This window comes from Megalops cyprinoides, chromosome 7 (assembly GCF_013368585.1).
Source record: "Megalops cyprinoides isolate fMegCyp1 chromosome 7, fMegCyp1.pri, whole genome shotgun sequence".
Taxonomy (NCBI): Eukaryota; Metazoa; Chordata; class Actinopteri; order Elopiformes; family Megalopidae; genus Megalops; species Megalops cyprinoides.
The window spans coordinates 23,493,800-23,517,598 of NC_050589.1; the positions used below are offsets into that span (position 1 = coordinate 23,493,800).

The 23,799-nt window shown below is 44.6% G+C and overlaps 1 protein-coding gene across 1 annotated transcript; it reads right to left on the bottom strand.

The window, feature by feature from the left end:
* Positions 1-9,207: 9,207 nt before the first annotated feature.
* On the bottom strand, positions 9,208-22,922 carry LOC118780374 (transmembrane and coiled-coil domains protein 1-like). The gene is made up of 4 exons (XM_036532823.1): positions 22,908-22,922; positions 12,784-12,827; positions 10,261-11,026; positions 9,208-9,405 (listed from the first exon to the last, which is right to left on the bottom strand). Exons 3-4 carry the CDS (start codon positions 10,846-10,848, stop codon positions 9,208-9,210), a joined length of 786 nt encoding a protein of 261 aa, XP_036388716.1. The 5' UTR covers positions 10,849-11,026; positions 12,784-12,827; positions 22,908-22,922.
* Between the last annotated feature and the right edge of the window lie 877 nt (positions 22,923-23,799).

Here is a 23,799-nt window from a genome sequence, read left to right on the forward strand (position 1 = left end):
TGGCACACACTCTAAGTAGCCGAATCAAAAACGGGGCTAAACACTCTCCACTTCGCAGACGGGCACCCCGCACAGTCTGCTTCTGTGTTAGCATTGCCTCAGAGGATCCAGTCACTCAAAAATGCATTTCAAGGGGAGCATTCCCTCTGTATCAACATCCGATCAACTTGCATGAATAAATACACCGCAGGTGACGTGCATGATCTTTACTACACGACATGCCTGTTGTATGAACCAAGATGCAGCGAAAGACAGAGAAATCACCATACAGTCACAAACACACTGCAGCCTAAGTGTTACAGGTAGAGAGCCTCCCACAGTAGAGGTGGCTGGGTAAAATTTCCTATGAGCTGCAACCTCCACAAGCAGCCGTGACACTTAATCCAGTAATACTGGAGTTGTGTCAAGAGCTGACAGTAACAACATTCTTTCCCAAAAGGTGTGTTTATCTAAATTCTGCATATATGCATTCTGTATCTCCATTTTAAAGGGCACTTTGTATTGTTTTCAAAACACAAACCAAGCAAGAATACCATCTATTCAATGTCTGCCTGATCCTGTACATGTATGTGCCAGGTCTAAATATTGCATCACTTGAGTTCGTTCTACAGAGAATATCTGCATCAAGATTTGAATAAGATTTGTATAAGATGTGTTTTTCATAATAATGCTGAAGTGCAGATTAATTTTTTTCCGAGAACTGTAACTGTACGTGGTGCACTCACAACAGAGAGTAACCGTTTTTGTCAAGGCATAGACAAAATAACGAAGTGTTTTTCAGGATCTAAAATCCAAGCTTGAAAAGAGAGACTGGAAAGTTAACATTTTACTGAACTGTCTTAACCTGCATGTTTACGCTGCCGGTATGTGGGGCATGGATTTATTGACCGACAGTGCACTCAAAGAGCACGCACCAGAGACACAGGCAAATTTAGAAAGAGCTTACGGTGCAAAACCAGCCCTCCACACAAATCTCTCCTAACTTCACAGGGGAACAATCCTTATCTGCGCAAGTACATACACTCCCTGACGCTCATTAACATGTATTCTTTCATACACAAACACGTTCTCAGAGACATTGGCACAAACGTGACCAGGCACGCAGATATGCATATACATATATGCGCACATACACACACGCGCACGCACACACGCGCGCAGACACACACACACACACACACACACACACACACACACACACACACACGCACGCGCAGACACACATGGCTTTTGTCAATCTCAAACAAGGCATTCCGTCCCTCTCTCATCCACAATAGCTCTCTCACAACCACCACATTATCCCTGAAGCACAAATATATTCTTTCCCTCCCCTACACACACACACACACACACACACATACACACACACAGACATTAGCCACCTCTCACACCGCACACCAGCAGAAACACAAACGCATTTTCTCTCTGTCTCTCCTCCTTTCAAATTGAAACTTGTAAAGTGTGCCTCAGTAAAGGAAATTCCTGACACAGAGACTGGGTAACCTTCGGTCAGCCAGGCCAAGCCCTCCGCGAGTCACAATTCAAGCTGCAGAGGAACCCTATAAACCCCAACTTCCTCTGCGCGGCAGGAGAAAACGCTCACACGGAGAGCCAGCAACCATGCTGTGACTCACCAACAGATACTGGACAATCAGAATGATCTACAAACCTCCCCATCATCACACAGAGAAGTCATGCAGAGTCATACAGAGCACTGGCCCCCCATGGAACAGGCACAAGGACAGACTGATTCAAAGGGGGCAGACAGTGATCACCAGGGACACAAACTGGCGAGAATGGCAGGATGTGTTATATCACACGCCTGCCTGCTCCCTGATGGCACTGAGGCATGAACGCGCTCACCGCAAAGCCCTAAATGCTCGTAAGCATCGGCCAATATGCCTTAATGCATACTGAGCAAGGCAGAGCATAAATGCATAGAGAACTGCATAGAGAATCAATCACCTGGAGTCAACCATAGAGCCACAGAGCCAATTCATAATGGACAAATGTGATTGCAATGAGTGCACTGTGAGTGAGTGCACTGTGCAGTGTGTCTGTGCAAGAGCAATACAGGAGTTAATGCGTTTCAGCATTAGTTATTTATATCACTGTTAAGACCCAGACCCTGCTTTCCAGGTGGCCTGGCTCGGTCTCTCTGAGCCTCTCTGGTGAAGTTGGCAGGAGTTGGGCCCCGACAGGCAAAAGAGGGAAGGCCAGCCAGAACCTAACAGCTCACTGCAGGACAGAGGTCAGCGTCTTTACCATCACCCAAGAGAGCAGGGTGATCAAACACTGCAACTCTGACACCGAGGCAGGTTGACACGGCGGTAAGATGGCTGAAGCACCACTACAACTGTTGGATTTATCCTTTGGTGAGAGACTGGGTAATGAGACGCCAGTTCGATGTGTACTGTATTAAATGACCTACCGCTAGCGTGGGGGGAATCTGAAATTCCAACCTCAGTTCTGTTCAGTCTGAGAGCTGCTGTAGAATAGCGTCTGCCTGTGTACCCAGACTTCCCTCTGCCATGGGAAACAAACTGCTCTCTCTCTTTCCAGGGCTGGTGAGCGCAATTTCCAAGTAAACACTGTTCTAAAAATACTGCTGCCAAATTTTGATGTTCCTCTTTTCCCTCTCAGAGAGAAATGCAGTGGGAAAAAGTTTGCAATGGTTTGCATTTATCAAAATGGATCTGCAAAGTACTGGCAATGTCATACCTAGCCCCAAAGTTGCACCAAATACAGTCAAATTTCTCGATGTTCCACTGACAACATTAAAATGACGTTTCCTTAACAGCTGCCTTGCAACACTGAGCCCGGCGTTGCTCATTCTCATTACTGGCAGACTACTGTGTATGTTGCAATTAAGGGCAAGGCTCATTCAGTCAGGGTTGGTTAGGCTGTTACTGAACACCTGATTCAGCTATGACATCACTTTACTGTTCAAATTCATCCTGCTATTATTCATTTGTGGAAAAAATACTTGGAGGCCCCTCTAACACTGCTACACATCCGGTTCACACTGCACATGCTTTTCCATTCCATTGCTGAAACCCATAGAGGTGTGGTGACTAGAAGCATTATCTCTGGGCAACACCTGTAAGCCTAACCCACTTTTAACCTTGACTCATTTCACTTACTCACTTCTTGTCTGCAAGTGGTATGGAATAAATCATCTGAACAGCTGCTATTAGTAACTTAAGAAATTTACTGCAGAGATTTATGACTGTCCAGATAAAACTAATCAAAAACCACAAACAGTTAGCTAGTATACATTCTGAAATAATGCAGCAAGTAATCAAATATCAAGGCATCAGTGGGTTCAACAGCCACTGTTCTGAATAGGCATGTGTTTCTACCATCAGCTTTTTAACATCTGCACTGAAAATGTGTTGCATCTATAGTACCATTCCAAGGTGTTAAGTTGAACTGACAACAAGCCTACGCACTCAAATGCAAGATACAATAAAAAATGTACAGCTGAGGGCATCATTTTCGATTTTGTAAGATTCTGATATGATCATACACTCCTCCTATACATCATTATGCTCAGTCTTTAACTCAATGTTATACAGTATGGCTGTATAATGGAGTATTACATTGCATGATAAATGGTATGTGGTATACGCTGCTACACAGTACACAGTATTCTGAATGTTAGGCAGCATCTGCTGACTGTTACACAGGGCATGCTGAAATTAGTACTCTTCATTACTGACTGCTAAAGGGTATGATATTGACAGAGCATACTGATTTCTGAGCCGCTAAACACAGGATGCAGTCAGTCCCATCACAACTGCAGCGTGTTTCACTGGCTAATCAATGGAGTGAAAAGGAACATGTGATCACGCTACAGTAACCTGGTTAGCACACAGCTCATGTGGGTGAAGCATCTGAGGTGTTAAGTGAGAGAGGAGGAGGAAGCGGTACTCCATCAGGTGGAAACAGCACATTCTCGTTCTAACTGCTGCTGAAGAGGTCTGTTCGCTTCAGAGACAGCTGACAAGCTTACACAACCTCTCTCAATCACACACACACACACACACACACACACACACACACACATACTCAGACAAGCACATAAATGCACACATACACACAGACACACAAAAAACCGTTTCGTACCCTGCTTCTGCTGAGCACAATCATGTGAAACTGCACAGAGGCGTGTTGTTAGGCTCTGTACTTGGGCCTACCTCAGATGACGGTTTCACCCACCCACTGAATGCAGCAGAGGCCAATCTGAAAATATGGTTATGTTGATTATCCACCTCCCTTTAACTTTCAGATGTTCTGTTTTACATTACGGCTAAGGATCACACCCTAATTTTTCCAAAATGGAACCTTTGGTCTCTCTCAGGGGCCTAAGCTGAAACATGAAGCTCTTTAAAAAGGACGGTTGTTCACAAGGCAAACCGTCTGACTCCTCCTTCTATCAAAGAGACTGTAATGACTGCATTTGGTAATATTTACCCCATCTCATAACTCTGTAACCTAGTAATGTTGTACTAACTACAACTAATGTGGAGATACAAAAATATCATTTCACATCCATTAAAATGAGGACTAATCTAAAACTAAAAAAGTGGATTTGCAAGCCAACTCCTCTGTCCTTGAGCAGACAGCTGAGCTGCTCTGCCTTTGTCCTGGCCTGTCCCTCACAGCCTTGTGTGTGACTGTGCGTGTGAGCACACCGCACACCATCACAGGTACTGATAAACAGCTGGGGAAGAACCGCAGACAGGAGCTCCACTGGAAAGCAACCACGGAGCTCCATAAGCGGGCCACTGTCAGTCGCATAAGCACACAGGCTGACAGAGGCAGGGGTCTGAGGTAAGGCAGATCCCCCTACAGTCTCAAGGTCAGCGGGAAACAATAGGGCTCCTCTGTCCTGTGCCCCTCCAGGTTTGGAGCGTGCAGCGGCTCTGAATGGCAGCCCAGTGCGTGCGTGGGGCATCGGGAGACAGCAGAGCCTGGTACAGGGTCTTCCCTCACGCTCAGCGCCAGGCCTGGGGGAGCCGGCACACCCCTGCACTGTACAGAGCAGGCAGGGCTCCAGTGCTGGGGGGGGGACGACCCATTGTGTGTGCGTTGTTTTGCAGAACGTCTCCCCCGGGTTTGATCCGAGACTACCCTTTCACACATGATCCATCACTAACTCACTCCTTTGTGTAGCGCTACTCTCTCTGGTCCCAAAGGGCACAAGGGAAAAGTAATGTTTCTATCAGACCACAAAGTGTGGCACTACTGAATAGGCAGTGCGGTTAGCTAGACATGTGCTAATGCTAAATGAATGGCGCTCGCGCACAGGTGCTAGCAGGGGGACTGAGGCCCAAATGTACATTACATTTTTTTACATGCTAACCATTTATACAGCTGGATATTTACTGAGGCACTCCTGGGTTAAGTACCTTGTCCAAGGCTACAACAGCAGTGCCGCAGCAGGGATTCAAACTGGCAACCTTTCAGTTACGAGTCCTGCCCCTTACCGCCATGCTACATGCCTCCTGCCTCCATGCCAGTGCAGCTGATTGGATAAGGAGCTCCTCGATGTGTGACAAGCGAATGGTCTCATCAGAGTGAGCCGAGGCTTGCAAAGCCACTTTCCTGGCCTTAATGGAGCGTGCTCTAGCTGCAACACCGTTTCAGCTCTTACATCAACTCATTAGGGCCTGACGAGCTGTTACATAACAACCCTCTGCTCCCTCTCCGCTCCGCCGCGGGAAATCACAGGCCGCTTTAGCATTATTGACAGGGAACTTTGTTTGACATTTATTTCACTGCAGCAAACAAACAGAAAAACCTTTGCTACAGCAAATAGTTTCAGTGGCGCTCCAGACACAGCAAGTCTCATGATAATCTAATGAACGTGAAAGAGGAGAGAAAAGCTTACAAAGCATTTCACCGCAGCAATCAATAATCACGACTTAAGCATGGTACCGTAAATGTGAGCGGGTGAGTGTGTGTGTGCCTGCCTGCATGCCTGCCTGTGTGTAGCGCTGGACCAGCAACACGGTACCAAGGGAGGAAGTGGCCCCCGGTCCGTGTCACTGCCCGCACGGTAGTGCCACCCGGTGGCGCTGCCAGCTGTTGTCACTCAGTCAACAGAGTCTCATTGTGCTCTGGGAGTGGCCCTCTCCAGTGCAGGGCACCGTTCAGCCTGGCCGGGGATCCGCCTGAACGCGGCCAGCCTCCGCCCCGCTGCGCTCCATGTGACCGCAGTAACCCCGGCCAAGGTGTCGTCATGCTAACCCTCTCAGATTAATCCACTGACCGCCGGTTCAAAAGCTGAAAGAGGACACTTCCTTTGTGCCCGGCGTGAATGCGAGCAGAAAGAATCCTGCTGCATCGGCAGAGCCGAGAGGGCAGCTGATAAAAGGCGCGGCACGCCGGTGCAGCTGCGACCGTTTTGTCACAAAAACGAGGACGCCGGTGCCTGTAAATGTGACCATTCCCCGACTAAGTCAATAAAGTCTTCATCTTCATCCATGCTTTTAATTTTCAAAGGCAAACATTTTATATGTTTGCCTTTGAAAACATTTTATAGGGTCCAGAGATTATTTACAGTTATTTACAGGTCTACAGTACACGTTATTTAAAACTGATGACGAAACTCATTTTCAGCAGACATGGCCTTTTAGAGTTACAGAAGCGACTTCTTACATCTCCAGATTCTTCGCGCTTCTGGGCCGCCACACTATTCCCGGCCGCCTCTGACGTGACTTTAACCCGAATCTGTAAGGATGAATAAGGTCAGCTGGTTGCCTGAGCACGGAGGGCCTCGATGGCCTAGTTTGAGCTGTCAGCAGATGTACATCAGTGTCAGCGGGCAGGAGCAGGAGGACGGAGGGGTCATCTTCGCATAAATGCAGCAGCGATGTGCCAGTCAACAGCGCACAGGACCACGTCTATACAAATACAGCGGTTACGTGCCAATCATCAGTGCATAGGATCATTTCTGCTAATCAATAGCGCATAGCATCGCTCCTCCACAAATACAGCAGTGATGTGCTTATCACTAATCGCTGGGATCACTTCTGCCGCAATGTAACAATCATTTTATCAGTTTAATTCTTTGGTATATGTTACGTGTGACTAAAACACAAGATAGCTGAAGCACTCTAGTGTAAGGATTTGTGGCAACCCCAGAAATACCTTAAGGCCCACAGACCTACAGTATACAGTACAGGACATGCTCACAAAGATCAATTCTCTGTCTCCACAACACAAAGCTCAGGATCCCGCCGATCACAGTCTCATACACAATATGTCAATATGTTACCTTTGTTACTGCATTTAATGACTATGAAGCCCATCAGAAGAGGCCGTAACAATATGTGACCTTATGAACAGACCAGAGATACTTCTTCTTCAAACTGCTCCAGTGCCACCGCTGCAATGCCAATGCAAAAGGGCCTGACGCCAAAGCAAGCGCTTGACCGACTGAACAAGCTGCTCTGCTGGTTCTCCTCAGATTCAGTGTGCTGTGACGCCAGCTGGGTAAGATTGGTGCCAGACCTTCACAACGGCACAATGTGACAACATAGGGCAGCAATGTACTTTTCAGGCCACAGTGTCACAAGACAGCAGCACCTCCGACATAAATGGATACTGGGTAAGTTTATGCCAGCTGAATCCTCGGCGGCGTGCGCACCCCTCCATATCAAGGACCCAGTGGACCCACTGAAGACGTTCACTGAGCTGTGCACAATGACAGAACCAAAAACTAAGCTGAACTCAAGGGAATGAGATACACTTCACAGAAAAAAACTGCAGCCTCCTCTTGTTCAAAGTTTCTATGTTCCATTCCACTTAGGATCCTGCAATCTATATCTTGCAAAGAAGGCAATGGGAGAGGTGTGTTTTCCTCACCAAACTGCACCATAAACTCTGGATTTTAATGCAACTATATAATCAAGTATGACTTGTTTATTAATATCTAGAGTTGTATTCAAACTGTACCGGCAACGGCAGCATGACTGCAGGGCAGTCTGATTGCAATTCAATATCAGGACTGGCCTGGGGCAAAGCACCACTGCCAGAGCGCCCTGTTTGGCCACACCAGGCACCACAGAGCTGGCAGCTGGCACAGGCAACGTGGATTAGATGTAGAGTCTGGGTCAGGTTTAATCCAGAGACACCTGCAGGCAGGCAGGCAGGCAGGCAGATAATCTGATGGGCGGGCAGTGGGATGGGGGTGGAGGTGTTGCTGCAGGGCTGTCTGTGGCTGATGCCTGCAGACATCTCCTGCACCTGGCAGCGAAAGGTGAGTCAGGTGAGGTGCGAAAGCACAGTCGGAGCTATATTTAAAGTCTGTTGCAGCTTGTGGCAGAGACAGAGATCAAGTCCTGCATTTGGGTCATACTCACACTAGCACTCTCACACAAGCACATGCACGCGTGCACACGTGCACGCGCACACACACACACACACACGTACACACATACACACACACCCACACACGCACACAGAAAAACATGTTCCTCAAATAGCAGATCCTGAAATCAAATAAACTAATGTTAATTATCTTGAAATTCCAGTGGATAATTCAATCTTAAAATAACCTTAAAATAAAGTCTAAGATATGAAATGTAATAGCCTCAGTTATTAATGTTTATAATGATACTCTTGCTAAACTCCTGCTGTTTATTTATTTTTTATTTTTAAGGTGGAACAAATCATTCCATGGAGCTGTTAAACTCTATAAAATATAATTTCTGTTTTTATATTTTCCCCAGTAACGGAGAGGGAGGCAACTGAGTAAAAGAGAAAAGAGAAGAGTACAATGAGAGGGCTGTAAGTCAGTTAAGCAGCCTAATTCAGAATAAGCATGCTGCTTTCTTTGAAGAATAGCAGTGACTATTACCAACAGACAAATATTTAATCTCGTGTATCTAATCTAAATATATTTATTAAAAAAACACGATGAATGACAGAGCTTTACTGCCTTTTCCAGCACCCAAGACACACCTGCAGTCTGGATAGTGCTCTCATTGATATCCGGCATGAGTAACTGCTTATCACTCTGATATGCACATAAGAGTCCTCCTCATGGTTTAATCCGATGAAGAACGAGCTTTAGACAGATGGCAAATTCTAGAAAAAAAGGGAGTTTGTGACAGCATTTCATTGGAATCTACTCATAAAACGGCTTGAAGATATTCCCACGAGTTCTTCCCACAGGGCAGAGCGGCGGAACGCGAGCTAGGTGTCAGCACACATGCCCGGGTGAGCACAGCGATTCCTGTTCTGCTTCCCATCTGCACCGCACACATGCTGGTAGGTGACAGGTGCAGCGTCTCCCAGCGCAGATCTGCGTGCCCGCGAGCCCTCGGTGTTCTCTCCGATCGCGGAGCGCGCGGCCTCGGAGCGCGCCGGGCGCACACGCGACAGCGGCGGGACCTCGCCCGACCGCCGTCACGCGTGACCCCAGCCCTGACATTATAAACCGCTCTTCCTGCAGCAAATCACAGCTACTGACGCATCAAAACGGGATCTGGATTTCCCCCGCCCGTTCTGTTCCAGCGACAGGGGCGACCATTTCAGTACAAAGAGGAGCTGCTCATATATAATAAACAGGTCGCATGCGGTGGGTTTACCTTGTGTGCTGGTAAACCATTAGGTGCCACTGAATAGCCATTTGTACAAAGCAAAAACAACACAGAGAAGCTTCATAATGACAGTGCACACAGTTCCTATGTTTTTCTCACAATGCAAACACTGCAAACGCATTGCCGCATAACCACAAGCAGAACCGCCCGGAAAAAACCGGCTGAAATAACCCCACCGACCCCTCATCCATCCAGCCCCACCCCCCCGTGTCCCCAGTCCCCGGGTTACCCACTGCAGACAAGCATCAAAAAAGTGTTGGCGATATGCAGGCAGCGTGTCCTGTGGCGGTGCATCAGCCCGACTGTGAGGACCACGTGTGCTCCGAGGGCCCAATGCTCACTGACCTGCACCGCGCTGTGCTTCACCGCAGGACTGTCACACACAAACCAGCCGGGCCACACAGCAAAGCCAGGCACCGCGTTTATGACAACAAGCTGTACCAGTGCATTTAAGAGCCTTTTTTCGAGAAGGGCAGCAAATATGCAGCCTTTTGGGTCTAATTAGCACTGGTTGAAATGGCGCAACTGAACTATTAGACGTGCCATCTGGCTAGCCGTGTTTGAGGGGCTGTGTATTAGGGAGGTTTTTTTTTTGCTTGGAGGGGTCTCCGCAACCTTCCAACTCATTCCAGAAACTGGTACTCACCCGCTCAGGCTCCTCCGCGGCGGGGTATGTGCAGGTCAGCAGTGCCTCGGCCAGGGCGGGGCTGCTGGGGGCGTCGGTGGTGGAGGAGGAGCGCGGCCGGCCCGCCTGTATCAGGGCCTCCTGGGTGCTGCGCCGGTGGATCTGGGGGCTGCCTTTGGGCGGGTCCCCGGCAGCCTTGCTGCGGCGGCTCTGCAGACTGGTCCCGCGCTTCATCATGGGGGCGCCTCGGATCTGCTGCAGCACGCGGTTCAGAGCTGTGGGGTGGGCGGAAGCGTGGGGGTCAGTGTCAGCCAGGGCCAGGGGGGCGTCCCCCGACTCCGGCCCCGCCTCCGAGGGCTCGGGGGCGGGGCTGCCTGTGGAGGAGGCGGAGGGGGAGGAGCCCGCACCGAGCGGCGACACGGACGAGCGTCTTCGCTGGTGCTGGAAGAGCTGCTTCAAGCCCTGCCCCAGCACACCTATGTTTTCCAAGGCATTGTGGGTGATTTTGGACAGGCTGTGCTCGGGCTCGGACGCCCGCCTGCCCTCTGGCGCTCCGCGGCCTCCCGGGTCCAGCTCCTCGTGATTTTGCTCACTACTACTGTGATCCATCAGGGGGCAGCACAGCGCACCTCAGGTTCCAGTCTCATATAGAGGCCGTGGGGGGAGTGGGTAGGTGGGTAGTGTTCTAGCTACACCTTCTGAGAGGCGGGTCAAAGCCGTGCGGCGGCGCTCAACTCGGGCTTGTGAGCGTGCATGCATCTGTGGATTGGCTCAAAGTCATGCGCGTCTACCACAAAAGGGAAATAAAATGAATTATGACATGCGGCAATAAATGAGGGACAACAATAGCAATGGGAAAAAATCACTTCTGATTTAGCAGTGAGACATGGAGGTTTGACAATATACCAGTTCTGACTGTGGGCATCTCTAAAGGAAGTTTCAAACTGGAGCTGTCAAATTGTTTTCACTGGGGCAATCCATAACTCTGATCAGCCAATCGTGAAATACTTTCTGGTTATGTAAAACCGCCATGTCTCAAATGACAAAATGCACAAAACACAATTAGCATAAACACAATTAGCTCAAACAAGCTCTGCTGGGTTAAATGGACTGGATGAATTTCCGCATCAATGGATGTCGCAAAAAAAAAAGAAAGCAATGTAAGCAATGATCTTTCAAAAAAAAATAATTTCTGATGTGCTTCATGATAAAGATCTTGATTCCATTTCAGAACTCAGCCCTGATATTTAAATCACACCAAATTCTCTTCACAAGGAAGAGAGTCAAAGTCCAGGACTGCCAATCATTGGTGAGCGGGCTGGTGAGTCACCCTTTTAGTGTTGAGATGAGAGGAACACAGAGAGTGTGGCTGAGGGCTTATGGCTACTCATGCCTCTTTCATAGGACACGATGTCCTTGTCTGTCCCCAGATCCTGCAATGCAATTCCCCCGCTGGGTGGATTAGTACAATGGCATGGCTTTGTGCTTCCCCGCGTCAAATTCATACAAGCAAACTGACAATCCGGGATGTTTTTCTTACAATTATCTACAGAACAACTCACAATTTTTCATGTAGATCTGAAAGTCTTAATTGGCAACTGGTCAATTGGCATTTATATACATGCATACTTTTTTCAGAATGGCTACATGAATTTCAAAGATTCCTAAAGCTAACCTCACATCAGAAATTATTTTGCAACTAAATACTTAAACAACAACCTCTAGAAGAGCAGCTTATATCATCACTGTAATATTATACCAGTATATTGATATTACAATCACAACAGCATTCAGTAATGACAATTATTCTTTACATAATCATATTAGTGAAGACTAAACAATGGATTTAAAATATTTATTCACTTCTGTGCAAATTCAACATGTTCATCAGAGAAATATGGATTAGAAATTCTGAGATTTAATCACGATGATCAACTGTGCAGAAACACTTTCTCAGAAAAAAAAATGACAGTGAATAAACTGAATAAGAGGTATCTTCAAAGTGCGCTGGAGGGAAATGAATGCAGTCGTAATCCTGATGGGATGGACTCTGATTCTGCAAACTCAGCTCAACAATTGCACTCATTTCATTCCAAAACATGAGCACAGCAACCACAGTTTTCTATTGGCAGTTGGTTGTGAGCTGAACTTATTTTAAAGCCTAACCGTGTTAATATTTGGATATGGTTGGCCACCGCGGCAAAAACAGTGGACACCACGCCTTCAGAACACAGCCAGTGTGTGACTTTTGAGCTTAGTGACCTTGCTTGCAAACAAGTCATATCCACACACTAATTCCCTTTTTCCCCATGTCTGTGAACTATCACAGCACAATCATGACTGAAGCTCTAGAATGAGAATGTCTGGTGTGCTTGACTGGGGTGTGTGACTGGATGGGACACTACACAGATGTGACTGGATGGGATATTGCTGGAGAGGAGAGGAAATTCTAAAGGAATTCTAGGGGACATTTTAGTTTCAATGCAGTTATGAGGTGCTTCACACAGTGGAGAGGGCCCCATACAGGGGGACACCCACACCTACCATAAGCCCTGTTCAGCCTGGCCTGACTCACAGTCCAGGGTCACCTGCAGAGAAAGAAGAGGAGAGACCACATTAAACACCCTCAGAGTGATTCCACCAAAACATGCTCAACAGCTACAGAAGGATAATGCAATACTGTGGGCATCATTGATGGGAGCTGATACTCTACTTGTGATTCTCCAGGGAAGTCACTGTGATGCACATACTATTAAAATGATTGGACTTATTACTTATCACAAGATGATTACCTATTTCCATGCTGTACCCAAAGAAGTACAGAAGATGCAGTTCTTACAATGGTAAATGGCCAGAAATGTGGGCCTATTAATTTTAAGGTGGATCCCAAAGTTGTAAAACAGCTTGATATCATATAACACCAGATACAGATCCCCCTAATTTTTATCTCCTGTTCCAGCATTGCATAAACACTAGCACCTGCACACCCTTTTACGGTGTGCTACGATTCCACACTCACTGAAATGGAGCCAGTGACATTTCTAGGTTTGCCAAAATGAATGTGAGACCAACGACAATGTGATACATTTTAGGAAAGGCACAAATGGAATAAACTGCTGTAATCACCAACTGTAATCAGGGGTTAACAACTCGAAAGTGAGTGAGAAATATCACAGAGTAAAACAGCTTTAGGTTCAGCACCTGAAATTCAAGTTGAACCAAAAACAATCAATTGCAACAACATGTTTTTCTTTCAGTGAAATGCTCATGAATGTATCACATAGGCATCTGCTAAGATCACTGCTATTCCAAACCTGATGATGGACCCTCCAAACTATATATAAGTTTATACAGTCCCCTAGCTAGCTCTCAAGGTAATAATTTACAGAAATGAATGAATGTACATACAGTCATCTATCATACAAGCCTAATACAAAGCAGAGCAGCTTTCTCTATACAGCACCCCTCAGAAACATGCATAACCTTAAAATGAATCATGTAATCTATTGTTTTAATTTATTTAAGTTATTTAAAATACAGACAGAATTATACCATCTAGGTGGCATGGCAGGCTTGTTTGTATAGGCAAGGAATACCCGGATATCATATGCAGTGTGGGAAAAAACAGGGAAATAAATCACATAATTAAGGAAAACACAAACTGCATAAATATTAATGTTTTCACACCACTGATCTTGCTATGACCAAACATCGGCACCAGCCCATGGAGAACGAGCGTTTTACATATGCTCTATACAGTATGTCCTCATCGATTCAGGCACCACTTACAAATCAATCCCTTAATCAACCATTCATGTCCTGGTAAGGGCTCATGAAGAGGAGAGCTCTGCCTCATCGATCCAATCAGTGTGCCGCGCAGGACACCCAAGTAAACTGAATCAGCGTGAGCAAAGAGCTTCACTGTTCAGCACAGCCAGGTCTCCCACGCTAACGGCAGAATTCCACCTGCCTGATCAGTCCGGGATGGCAACGCCCAACCCACCACACCACTGTACAGAGAGCATGCTGATTACGAGACGGACGAAGAGAAAGAGAGAGGGAGCAGAATCTGGACCAGACCACACTGGCTTGAGCCAGCACCATCACCTCAGGAGTGCACCACACTAATCTTATCTTGTGCCAGGCCACCTCCTCTTGTGATGTGCTGGAGAGTGATCTGGATTGGAGCAGCGGAGAACATGATGGGGCATGACTGTTATGAATCATTGTTTGATCATTGCTTGGCATCGTGTACAGTCGACACCATGACCTACGGTCATGTTGCCTTTATAGATCGGTTAAGATCTCCATTCTGTCTAGTATGACGCAATTATGTTGCTTTTAGGGATAATTGCAAGGCACTGCGTTTTTATTGTTATGGTTTTATGTTAACTGTGCCTTTTACTTCAATGCCTATTTAGTGCAATTCTCTACTGTACCACTGTTTTTATTGTTTCTACTGTGCTGTATTTGATGCATCAAGCCTCATTAACTTTGTAAGTCACTCTGAATAAGAGCACCTGCCAAATGCATAAATAAATAAATAAATGTGGTATAGCTGTATGCGGGCTGTATGCGGGCTATTGCAAGCATGGCCTTAGTGAATTTCTAAGCATCTCATCTTGCTGGCATGCAGAAAAACATAGCAATGTAAAATTTAAATGGAGAACTACATGTGCAAAAAATTCCTAAGATTTTTCATTAATTTCCCATGACTACAATGCCCTGTTTCCATTCTGTATACTACAGACCAGCTGGCCACACTCCTCCTTTCTGGGGACCTGCTGACTTTGTCAAGAACCTGTGTATGTTTTCCCTTGACTACAAATCTTTGTTCTCCACGTTACGATTATTTTGAACCTTACTGTGATCTTGGATCTACTTTTTTATCAGCCTGGATGCACCTTAAACGTCCTGTTCTCCCCAAAAGCAGGCAGGTCTCTTTCCACGGTCACACAGTACAGCCAATCACTTTGCAGATTACAAACCCATGAGACGGCCTGACCAATCAGCACCTAGATTACATTGCAGAGCGAGCTAAAACCTGTTTGTAAACACCCATTAGATGAGTGAAAGGATCCTGTGCAGCCAAGATGTTCATCACTGTCTTAATGCGTCTCCAAACTGGATTACAGGCCCAGCTGTGGCAGAAAGGGCAGGGTGAATCAGCAGCATTTCCAGGTTTAAGATGCTGGGATCATCCTCTGCTGTTAAAGTGCAAGACACTCCACATGGAGCCTGATGATTCATTTCTTGCAGCTTTGAACATGTGACTATTCTTGTAATATTTAACACCAGCTGATGGTGTTTATATATTTGCAGACATCTAGGTTAGATGTCTGCACCACATCCCATGTCAGTACCGTCCTATAAAAACATATTCCACCATTTCCACCATTTCTACCAAGTCCCAGAGAACAGGGGAGCTCATTTGCTAGAGTGCATTGACCTGTATTAATAACAAGTGTCTCAGTTTTTTAGTGTAGTTAAAATGGCCACCATATAATGATCACTGAATGAATTAGTCTGCATGTGAATCATGCTGAGATTATGGTTATCTACCAGGTCCTACTAATGGGTATAGTTATGGTTTGACTTTGTTTGTGGTCATGGTTACAATTATGCTTCAGATAACTAATTAGAGAGCAAATTGTACACCTGTCATCCGTTAACTAATTAATAAAAGGAAAAAGCTGAGGCAAAAGCTAACTTTTCAAAATCTTTTCCCCAAACGGCTTCCAGCACCACTGTCAGAATTACTCATGCTTACAAGAGAAATCATGCCTGAATACGTGACGCTACTAGGTATGTGGCTATTATTTACATGTTTTGTATGCCTTGACTTTCTTCCTTCATTCTTTTTTAGGAAAAGTAATTCTGACACTTAATATTCTGACCTAAACGAGTCGATGAAACAGGACATATTGATATGAAAGTTTGTTGCTGAAAACTATTTTCAGCCTCTGTGAAACCTTCCTATTATCGATGGCATTACACCAACATTCCCCAGTCTGGGCAAAAGGCTTTAATCAGATGTGCTCTTTCTAAAATTACTGTCTCAGACACCAGTCACCCCTGCCCTGCGAGTATAAGTTACCTTGTACCGTGAGGATGAACATGTATGAGCTGCCTTTTGATTAATATTCACTTCTTTATCATACTCATTATGACACTTCACTTGCCACATCCATATGTAGATTAATTTTCAAGCTTATCAGAGGAAGAGGTATTTTGCATCCCAGGCTGATGACAAATATTGTTTAACCCTTTCCTGGGAAAACATTTGTTTGACGCTTTATGATCTTCAAAACCTCATTGCAATATGGCAAATTTGGCTTTCGCTCTGAATCACAGTATGAGGTAATAATGTACATGTTCTGACTCATAGTGAAGCAAGCAGCCCATTGTTTGTGGGAGCCTCTCCCCATTCAGCGTGAGTATTTTGTAACAGGCAACGTGAAACTTGCTTCCTGCCTGTCTAACCTGTATTATTGCACTTATGTGATCAAGAATGCGTAATAACAAAGCAATCCAACAAGTGAGTCCACGCAGTTAGAATGAGTGAGGAAATTGCATTCAGGGCTTTTTGTTTGGGTAGAACAGCATGTACTTGGTTAAGTAACTAAAAAGTAAGCAAGTGCATTTCACATTTTTAAGAAAGCTGCCCAATGATTAGCTCTTTTATGGTGTTTAACTGCACATGGAATTAAACTACATTCTCTAGAGTGCTTTGCAAACTGAACACTGTGCCTTATTTGACAACACATGAATGTATTCTGCTTACATGCACAATTAACTCCAAATAACAAGAAAGGCAGAACTAATTTTTAAATTTGTTACATAATAACAAGCATTCCCCATTTCTCATACACTCCCAATAGCAGTCAACTTCCACATTGTTCAGGGATGTTATATATATTTTATTTTACTTGTCACACACATGTCCTCTCCCTCGTTGACTGTACACTAGTGCAAACCCCTACGAATAACACACCTATACAACTTGGTTGCTACACAATTAGACTGTCTACACACACACACATACACAATCTGTTGTTCAAAAAGCCAGGACCAAGAATGTGAGCAGGCTTTTTGAAAGGAGAGTGATTCAGAAATTCAGAAATAATTGTAGTAGAAATTATTTTCGATATGATCAAGGCTGTCATTGTTCATCCATTCTGTTTTCATTATCATTGTCACTGTTGTCTTTGTTCATATTGCTTTAAAACCAATTTAATTTTTGTGTGTGTTGGCAACCTTGCTAGCTATCTTAAAACTGGCATCTGTAGCGACTGACAAAGATTTGGATTTAGCTGTTGCTGTGATGCCCTCAGTTCATCTATTGAGCTGTCTGGTCAAATCTTATCTTTGTACCCGATGCAAGAGGTACAGTCCTTATAATGCTCTTGTCTGAGGGCTGAGAATTGCTGAAGAGAAAACACATGAACACAAGAAACTTTATCAGTATGCACCCCATGTAACTTGACTATCTTATCATATTTAGCAAGGCCTAACGTTTTAAGACACAATTTCACCAAGAGAGGGACTGCAGTATCTGGATACATGAGATAGCTTCACTAGCTTGGGATACCTGCATCATACTGTATCTCAAAGCAAGCCTTGTCCCACATTATTCATGAAGTCGGTTATATGTTACAATATACAAGATTGTGAGGGACAGTTATTTAAATATCACAACCAATTATGAACTACATTTAAGATTTACTGTATTTTATTTCAAAATTAACAAGTTACAGATTTATTAATTAAAAAATAGTAAGTCCCATTTATTATTCCTGATCCATTAATTGGGATTTCACATTTAGCCAACCGCTTTGATTTCCCACTGGAAAGTCCCTGAAGCTCTTGTAGTACTATTCACCCTGTGCTTTTCCTGGCTTGAAAGGCAAAGAAGTAACATTACACCCATGTCATGAGTAGCCAGTGAGAGGCCATCAGAATACACTATAGCCTGCAACGCTACATTCACACTAATCGAGATCAATGGAGCTGAAAGGAGGGTATTGACTTTACTGTTGTGTCCTGCCATCAAACCAAGGTGTTCCTAAACTGTGTTTTTTACTATAGCCACATTTATTAGAAAAGCACCTTTATTTCTTCAAATACAAAGGCAGGCAATTATTTCTGTGGTCACGCTGTTGCCGATGTTCATAGTGATTACTCATTTGCTGTCAGTCATTGAAACTGTGTTAAAAAAAAGAAACCCACAGAGTTCATTACAGGTAGACAGGATATGAGCAGAACCACAGATTGCACAAACAGTTTCTCAGAAAGTACAGCCTGTCTCCACCCTTTGCTACCAGTTCCGCAACTTCTTGCAACTACTCGCTTGGTCAACCACATTAAGCGCGATTGGTTGCGTTTGTAGATGTGGCCCCACATTTCCGCGCTTCCCACAAGGTAACTACATGGCATGAATAGCACAGCAGTTTGTTCCAGCAAACTACTGTCAATGATGATTCAGTACAATTCCACAGAACCCGCAAACACTGCTGTCCTATCAAAGGTGCCATGCACAGTAGTCAATGGGGCTTCTGGCAAATACAGTCATTTACATTATCTGAACATCAGCTGGGCAAGCAAATAATGCTAGGCCTGCTGTTTGGCACTTGCTTTTGTTTCATTGTCTCTACAGTTGAATCACGTGAATTTAGTCGAGAAGCAGGACAGCAATGCCCGGCCCCAAGTCCTGTGCCCCCCTCACCACAATCCAAAGGGAGACAAAACCAGACAGAAGCTTGTTTTTATTTTCTGTATAAAATGTTCTCTACATGTTGGTCACAATGTTGACATCTTACATTCAGCCAGTAATACAGATTGACTTTAAGCGAAGAAGCTGAGAGGTACAGTCCCTGGCTCAAGGGTACAGCTGAATTATAGAATGTGGCGTTCAAAACACCATTATGCGCTGCAGCACCTCTGAGCACTCCTGACAGGGCAGGAAGAGAGGAATCCTCAGGTCTCTGAAGTTTTCTTAGACTCATCATATCTGTAAAAATGCACATACAGGTGCTCAGGAGAGGGGAGACAGATGGGAAATGTAGGTCCTCAGAAGGGGCTTGAAGTCTATAGGCAGACACCCAGGAGACAGAAGATGAGTCAATACAGATACATTTACTTCTACATTTTGTCATTTAGCAGAGACTCCTATTCAGAACAACTTACAATGAAAAAGAAGGAAGCACATCAAATAAAGGTACATGACAGAGGGTCAAAACTGACCATGTTTGAGCATATATCAGTCCTTTACAGTGTGCTGCGATAGGTACCCCGAGGAGTTGAGAAGTATACACTTATGGACGCCCAGAAGAAGGGTAAAGTATACCAGAGGGAGGTGAAGAGTACATGTATGCACCCCAAAGTACCTCCTTATGGGTGGAAAGTGTTCATGTACTAAAGAATTACATATGACATCCTCCAAAACATCCAAGGCAACAGGCTAGAATTTGAACGCCATACGAGAAAGGTATCTCAAACAGTAGTTAATGAATAACCTAAACCTCGCTTTATATGATTTAACATTTGTTCTACATAAATCAACAGAGCCTCATAATTTACATCCTCTTTACAGGATCACGGCCTGTGAATGCTTTATTAGCCCAGTGACCCTCTGTCTGTACTGTGGTGATAAGACCAGTATAGATATTTGGGTTGGACAGTTTAAGCTTCGGACTGTGCTTAATATGGCCGGCATTAAGAGACTGTTCTTTTAACTATAGAAAACTCAGCGCATCATGGTACAAAGTTAAGAACAGGCTTCATTCCATCAGAGATTTTGGCAGAAACTAGGCTTACCATCAGATGAGTCAGGTTAACGACAGGCCTGACAGCCGCGTCATCCAATTAACACAACATTTCAATAAGCGGCGTAATGAATGGGACCGGCTGCCACGAAGACCATTAGACACAGCCATTGCCCAGGATCCACTCTGACAAAGCCTAGTGTTTCTGCACACACCGCTCCACTATCTACTACACCAACAACCTCCCCTTTGCAAGGCACTAATCTTCCCTCTGGAATCTGGCCTGAGTTTTTTAATCTAGGCACACACACAGTAACATTGTTAACACTGTCTCCAGCTTTCGCACCCCCACCACTCTCTCTCTCTCTACCCACCTCTGTGTTGTAGTCAGACATTTGCCAATAAGAGGAGCTGGGCCAGTGAACTATGCGTGCACCGTGTACATAGTGCGTGACTGGTAATGTGTTCTGTTTCCTTTATTTCCATGCAAGCAAACATACATGGCCAGCACACAGCTGCAAGTTGATGCAAAGCCGCATTTGTGTTGATTCAGCTCTATGTGGTTGAGATAAATCATGTTATTCACTCAATTATTCATGATCCCATGACAAATAGGCTACTTGAACTAGTAAATAACCCAAATAAGTTATGTAACCTGTTCTGTTTAACAGCACAAAAGCACAAAAAGAAGTTGAAGATGTAACTTTACCATCAGACTTTGTTAATAGAAACACAGCAGCACCAACACTGTCACATCAGAAAAGTAGGTTACTATACTCTACAATACATCAATACTCTAAAATATATACTTCAGTATCTAAGCTGGTATGACATCATCCAATCAGATGAGAACAACAGACATCAATATCTTTAAGGCAGACAACCAATCTGTAAAAATCAGAAAGGCAAGCGATTGGTTTTGGAGAAGTTTCTCCTGTTAGGATGATTCTAAAAACAGCCATTTAACTGAAATTTAGCTATGCCTTGCTATAGACAATGTCATTGTCTAGGACAAACTGCCAGCTTCTAAACTGTATACACTTGCCATAGTTGCTAATAAGCACCTTTTCCAGTGAAAAAAACAGCCGCTTAGCCTGCGTTTAATTTGGCCACAATAGCTGAAGCGCTGAGCTCATCACTTAAGCAGGCAAAGGGTTTAAACACTGGGTGTGGGGGTTAAAAAGAGGGCAGTCTACAATAATCAATAGCCACGGTGAGCTTTCTAGAAAATGGCTATTTTATGATTCTAGCCAGCTATGGGCACATATTACAGCTGAATTGTGTCAAGAGACATCAAATATTTGATGTAATTAATCTAGGAACAAACACTTCTCAAAGAAAAGGTACTTAATTTTATGCTTTCTGCACCGGTAGACTGCCATCTTGCAAGAAATCTGATGCCGGCTTGCTAGCCAAATCTCTCCTAATTGAAAAGCCCTGGCAGAGGACAAGAGCAGCCGGGAGCGGATCTGCGAAAGGAAACAGAATGGAAACGCAAACCAGAACGCTACCAGCTTTTTGGCTTGTGGTTCATGGTGCGTGGTTCCATTCGCCCCGAGTTGAGATGCTGACAGCGGAAAAGTGGCTGGTGAATATGGTGGAGCAAATTCAACAAGCTGTATGGGCCTTAGGACACAACATGCTCAGCTTAACATGATAAACACAATGTGATGTCTGAAAAAGTACTGATCTAATAACTTCTATTGAAAATGATAGAGAGTTTACTTGAGAATGAATATCAAATAAACAGTTTAGAAAACAAATATGACAAGCTGAAGGGAACACTGCCAACTGGTTCATCTTGGCACTAAAATCTAGCATGTTCTTAAAAACAGACAATATCTTCCAAATATTTTATTTGTTACCAGTAAACAGGTGCTTATATGTGACATCTCAATGAGGCATTAACATTACTGCCCCTACACAGGTATCACCCACTGGTCTAATATAGATTACTAGACTCATCAACTATTTTATGAAAATACTTGAAAAGACAAACCACACAATTCCCACATCTCTAACAGAGATGCTCACAGGCTACCAAATAAAGTCTGCAGGTGGGCTCAATGTGAACCAGCTACCAGCTGTCCCATCACCAGCACACTGGTGTGCCTTAATCAGAAATAATGTCTCTCATCACCTATTTAAATAACAACCCAGCCCCAAGGATGTGAACTGGATTAAACTCAAAGGACACCGGACACCCCCTGGCTTGCTCAAAGAGCTACCGTACTGAGTGAGTGACATAGGACACCCATTGAACACCCACAGCACAACCAGTGATAGTATTGCAATATTCCAATCTCAATTAAACACACACACACACATACACACACAAGTGCCATCCTTTAAAGGATTTACCATACAGCATAATAGTGGGTGTAAAGAAAACTGGTCACTTCAACAAATCTCAAGATATGCATGATTAAAGAAGAAAATAGTGGAGTGATACAGTACTGAAGCCCACAGAATGATAGCCCTGCTAAACCAAATGTAATCTCGCTTTTGCATAAATAAATAAATAATACCTCCAATTATAACAGAATTTAATGCTGTTTCACAGAACCATCCAGAAATGCCCAACTTCATAACCGTTCCATTTTGTTTTGATTTTTTGAGTCAGTAGCCCAGTATCACTCATCATCTCGTCACAGCTGGTTACCACAATTTCAATCATCTGTAATTCCATCGTGCGTGTCATAACGTCCATATCTGGCACATCCTGGTTTCACTTTAACTAAAAGGCAGCAGCCCACGGAGTAATGTAGTAATGATTCATTCTCTAATTAGGATACCGACATTAAATGCGTAAATACTTACACTCATTATAAGATCTGCTCTCGAAACACGACACCGGTCACAAAGTCTTAACAGCACAGAACAGGCGTGCACTTAGTTGTGTACCGTGGTAAGATGCCGAGTCCCTCTCAAGTCAGTGAGGGAATGAGGCAATGCTTCACCGGCCACAGCATCAACAACAGCGTCATCAGTGTGGTCTGACCCGCGGAGAGAAACATGAATGGTTATTTCTTGCTGCCCCTTCAGGGTACTACATTCGCTCATCATTTTGCTGAAGTGGGTCAACCGGTACTCACGTAGAACGGTGTAATCAAACGGGACTTGTTTCGCGTGGCATCCCCACGCGTGCGTGCGTGCATTGCTTGATCAGTTGAAATTTGGAGTCATAAACACCAAGACATCTATGCAGACTACCATGCCACAATATAAGAAAGCTACACACGTACCTTCAGTCTCGACCATTCGTGGCAACTTCCTTTCTTCTTTGTACGGAAAGGATAGGAAAAAACTGCTGCATTTAATCCCAAAGCAAGTCTTCCAGTTTTGCAAATGGAATAAAATTTTAGCAGTAATCCTTAAGAAAACCTGTCGCCAGAAAGGCTGTCCGTTTTCTGCGAATACTTGGGTATGTCCACTCTTCACCCCGGAGTTAAAGAAATAAAACATCCTGCAATTTAAAAGCAGAGAAAATACTATGAATGGCCTGCGACTAAACTGTTCACTGTTATGGTAACTATCTTTAGCTAGCTGGCTTTCTGTATTAAGAAGCCTGGCTTGAGGTATAACCTTATAGAAAGCATACTATAGCTAACGTTAGCTCAGTGACCTACATCGTGCGCCGTTTTGTGGTGGGTCCACCCTAAAGTATTATTTTTCTCAAATACTACAAAATTAGGTGGTAAGACTAACCAGTTAGCTGACCCGATCCATTAGCCAGCTGAAAGTGGAGAGCAAGCAACCGAACTTTCAGAGGACAAGTCTCAATATAATCATGGCA

Coding starts and splice junctions, on each gene's coding strand:
- LOC118780374 (XM_036532823.1), bottom strand. CDS start 10,848: ATGGATCACAGTAGTAGTGAGCAAAATCACGAGGAGCTGGACCCGGGA. Junction 9,406..10,260: donor CCGCGGAGGAGCCTGAGCGG/GTGAGTACCAGT, acceptor CGGTCGGGCGAG/GTCCCGCCGCTGTCGCGTGT.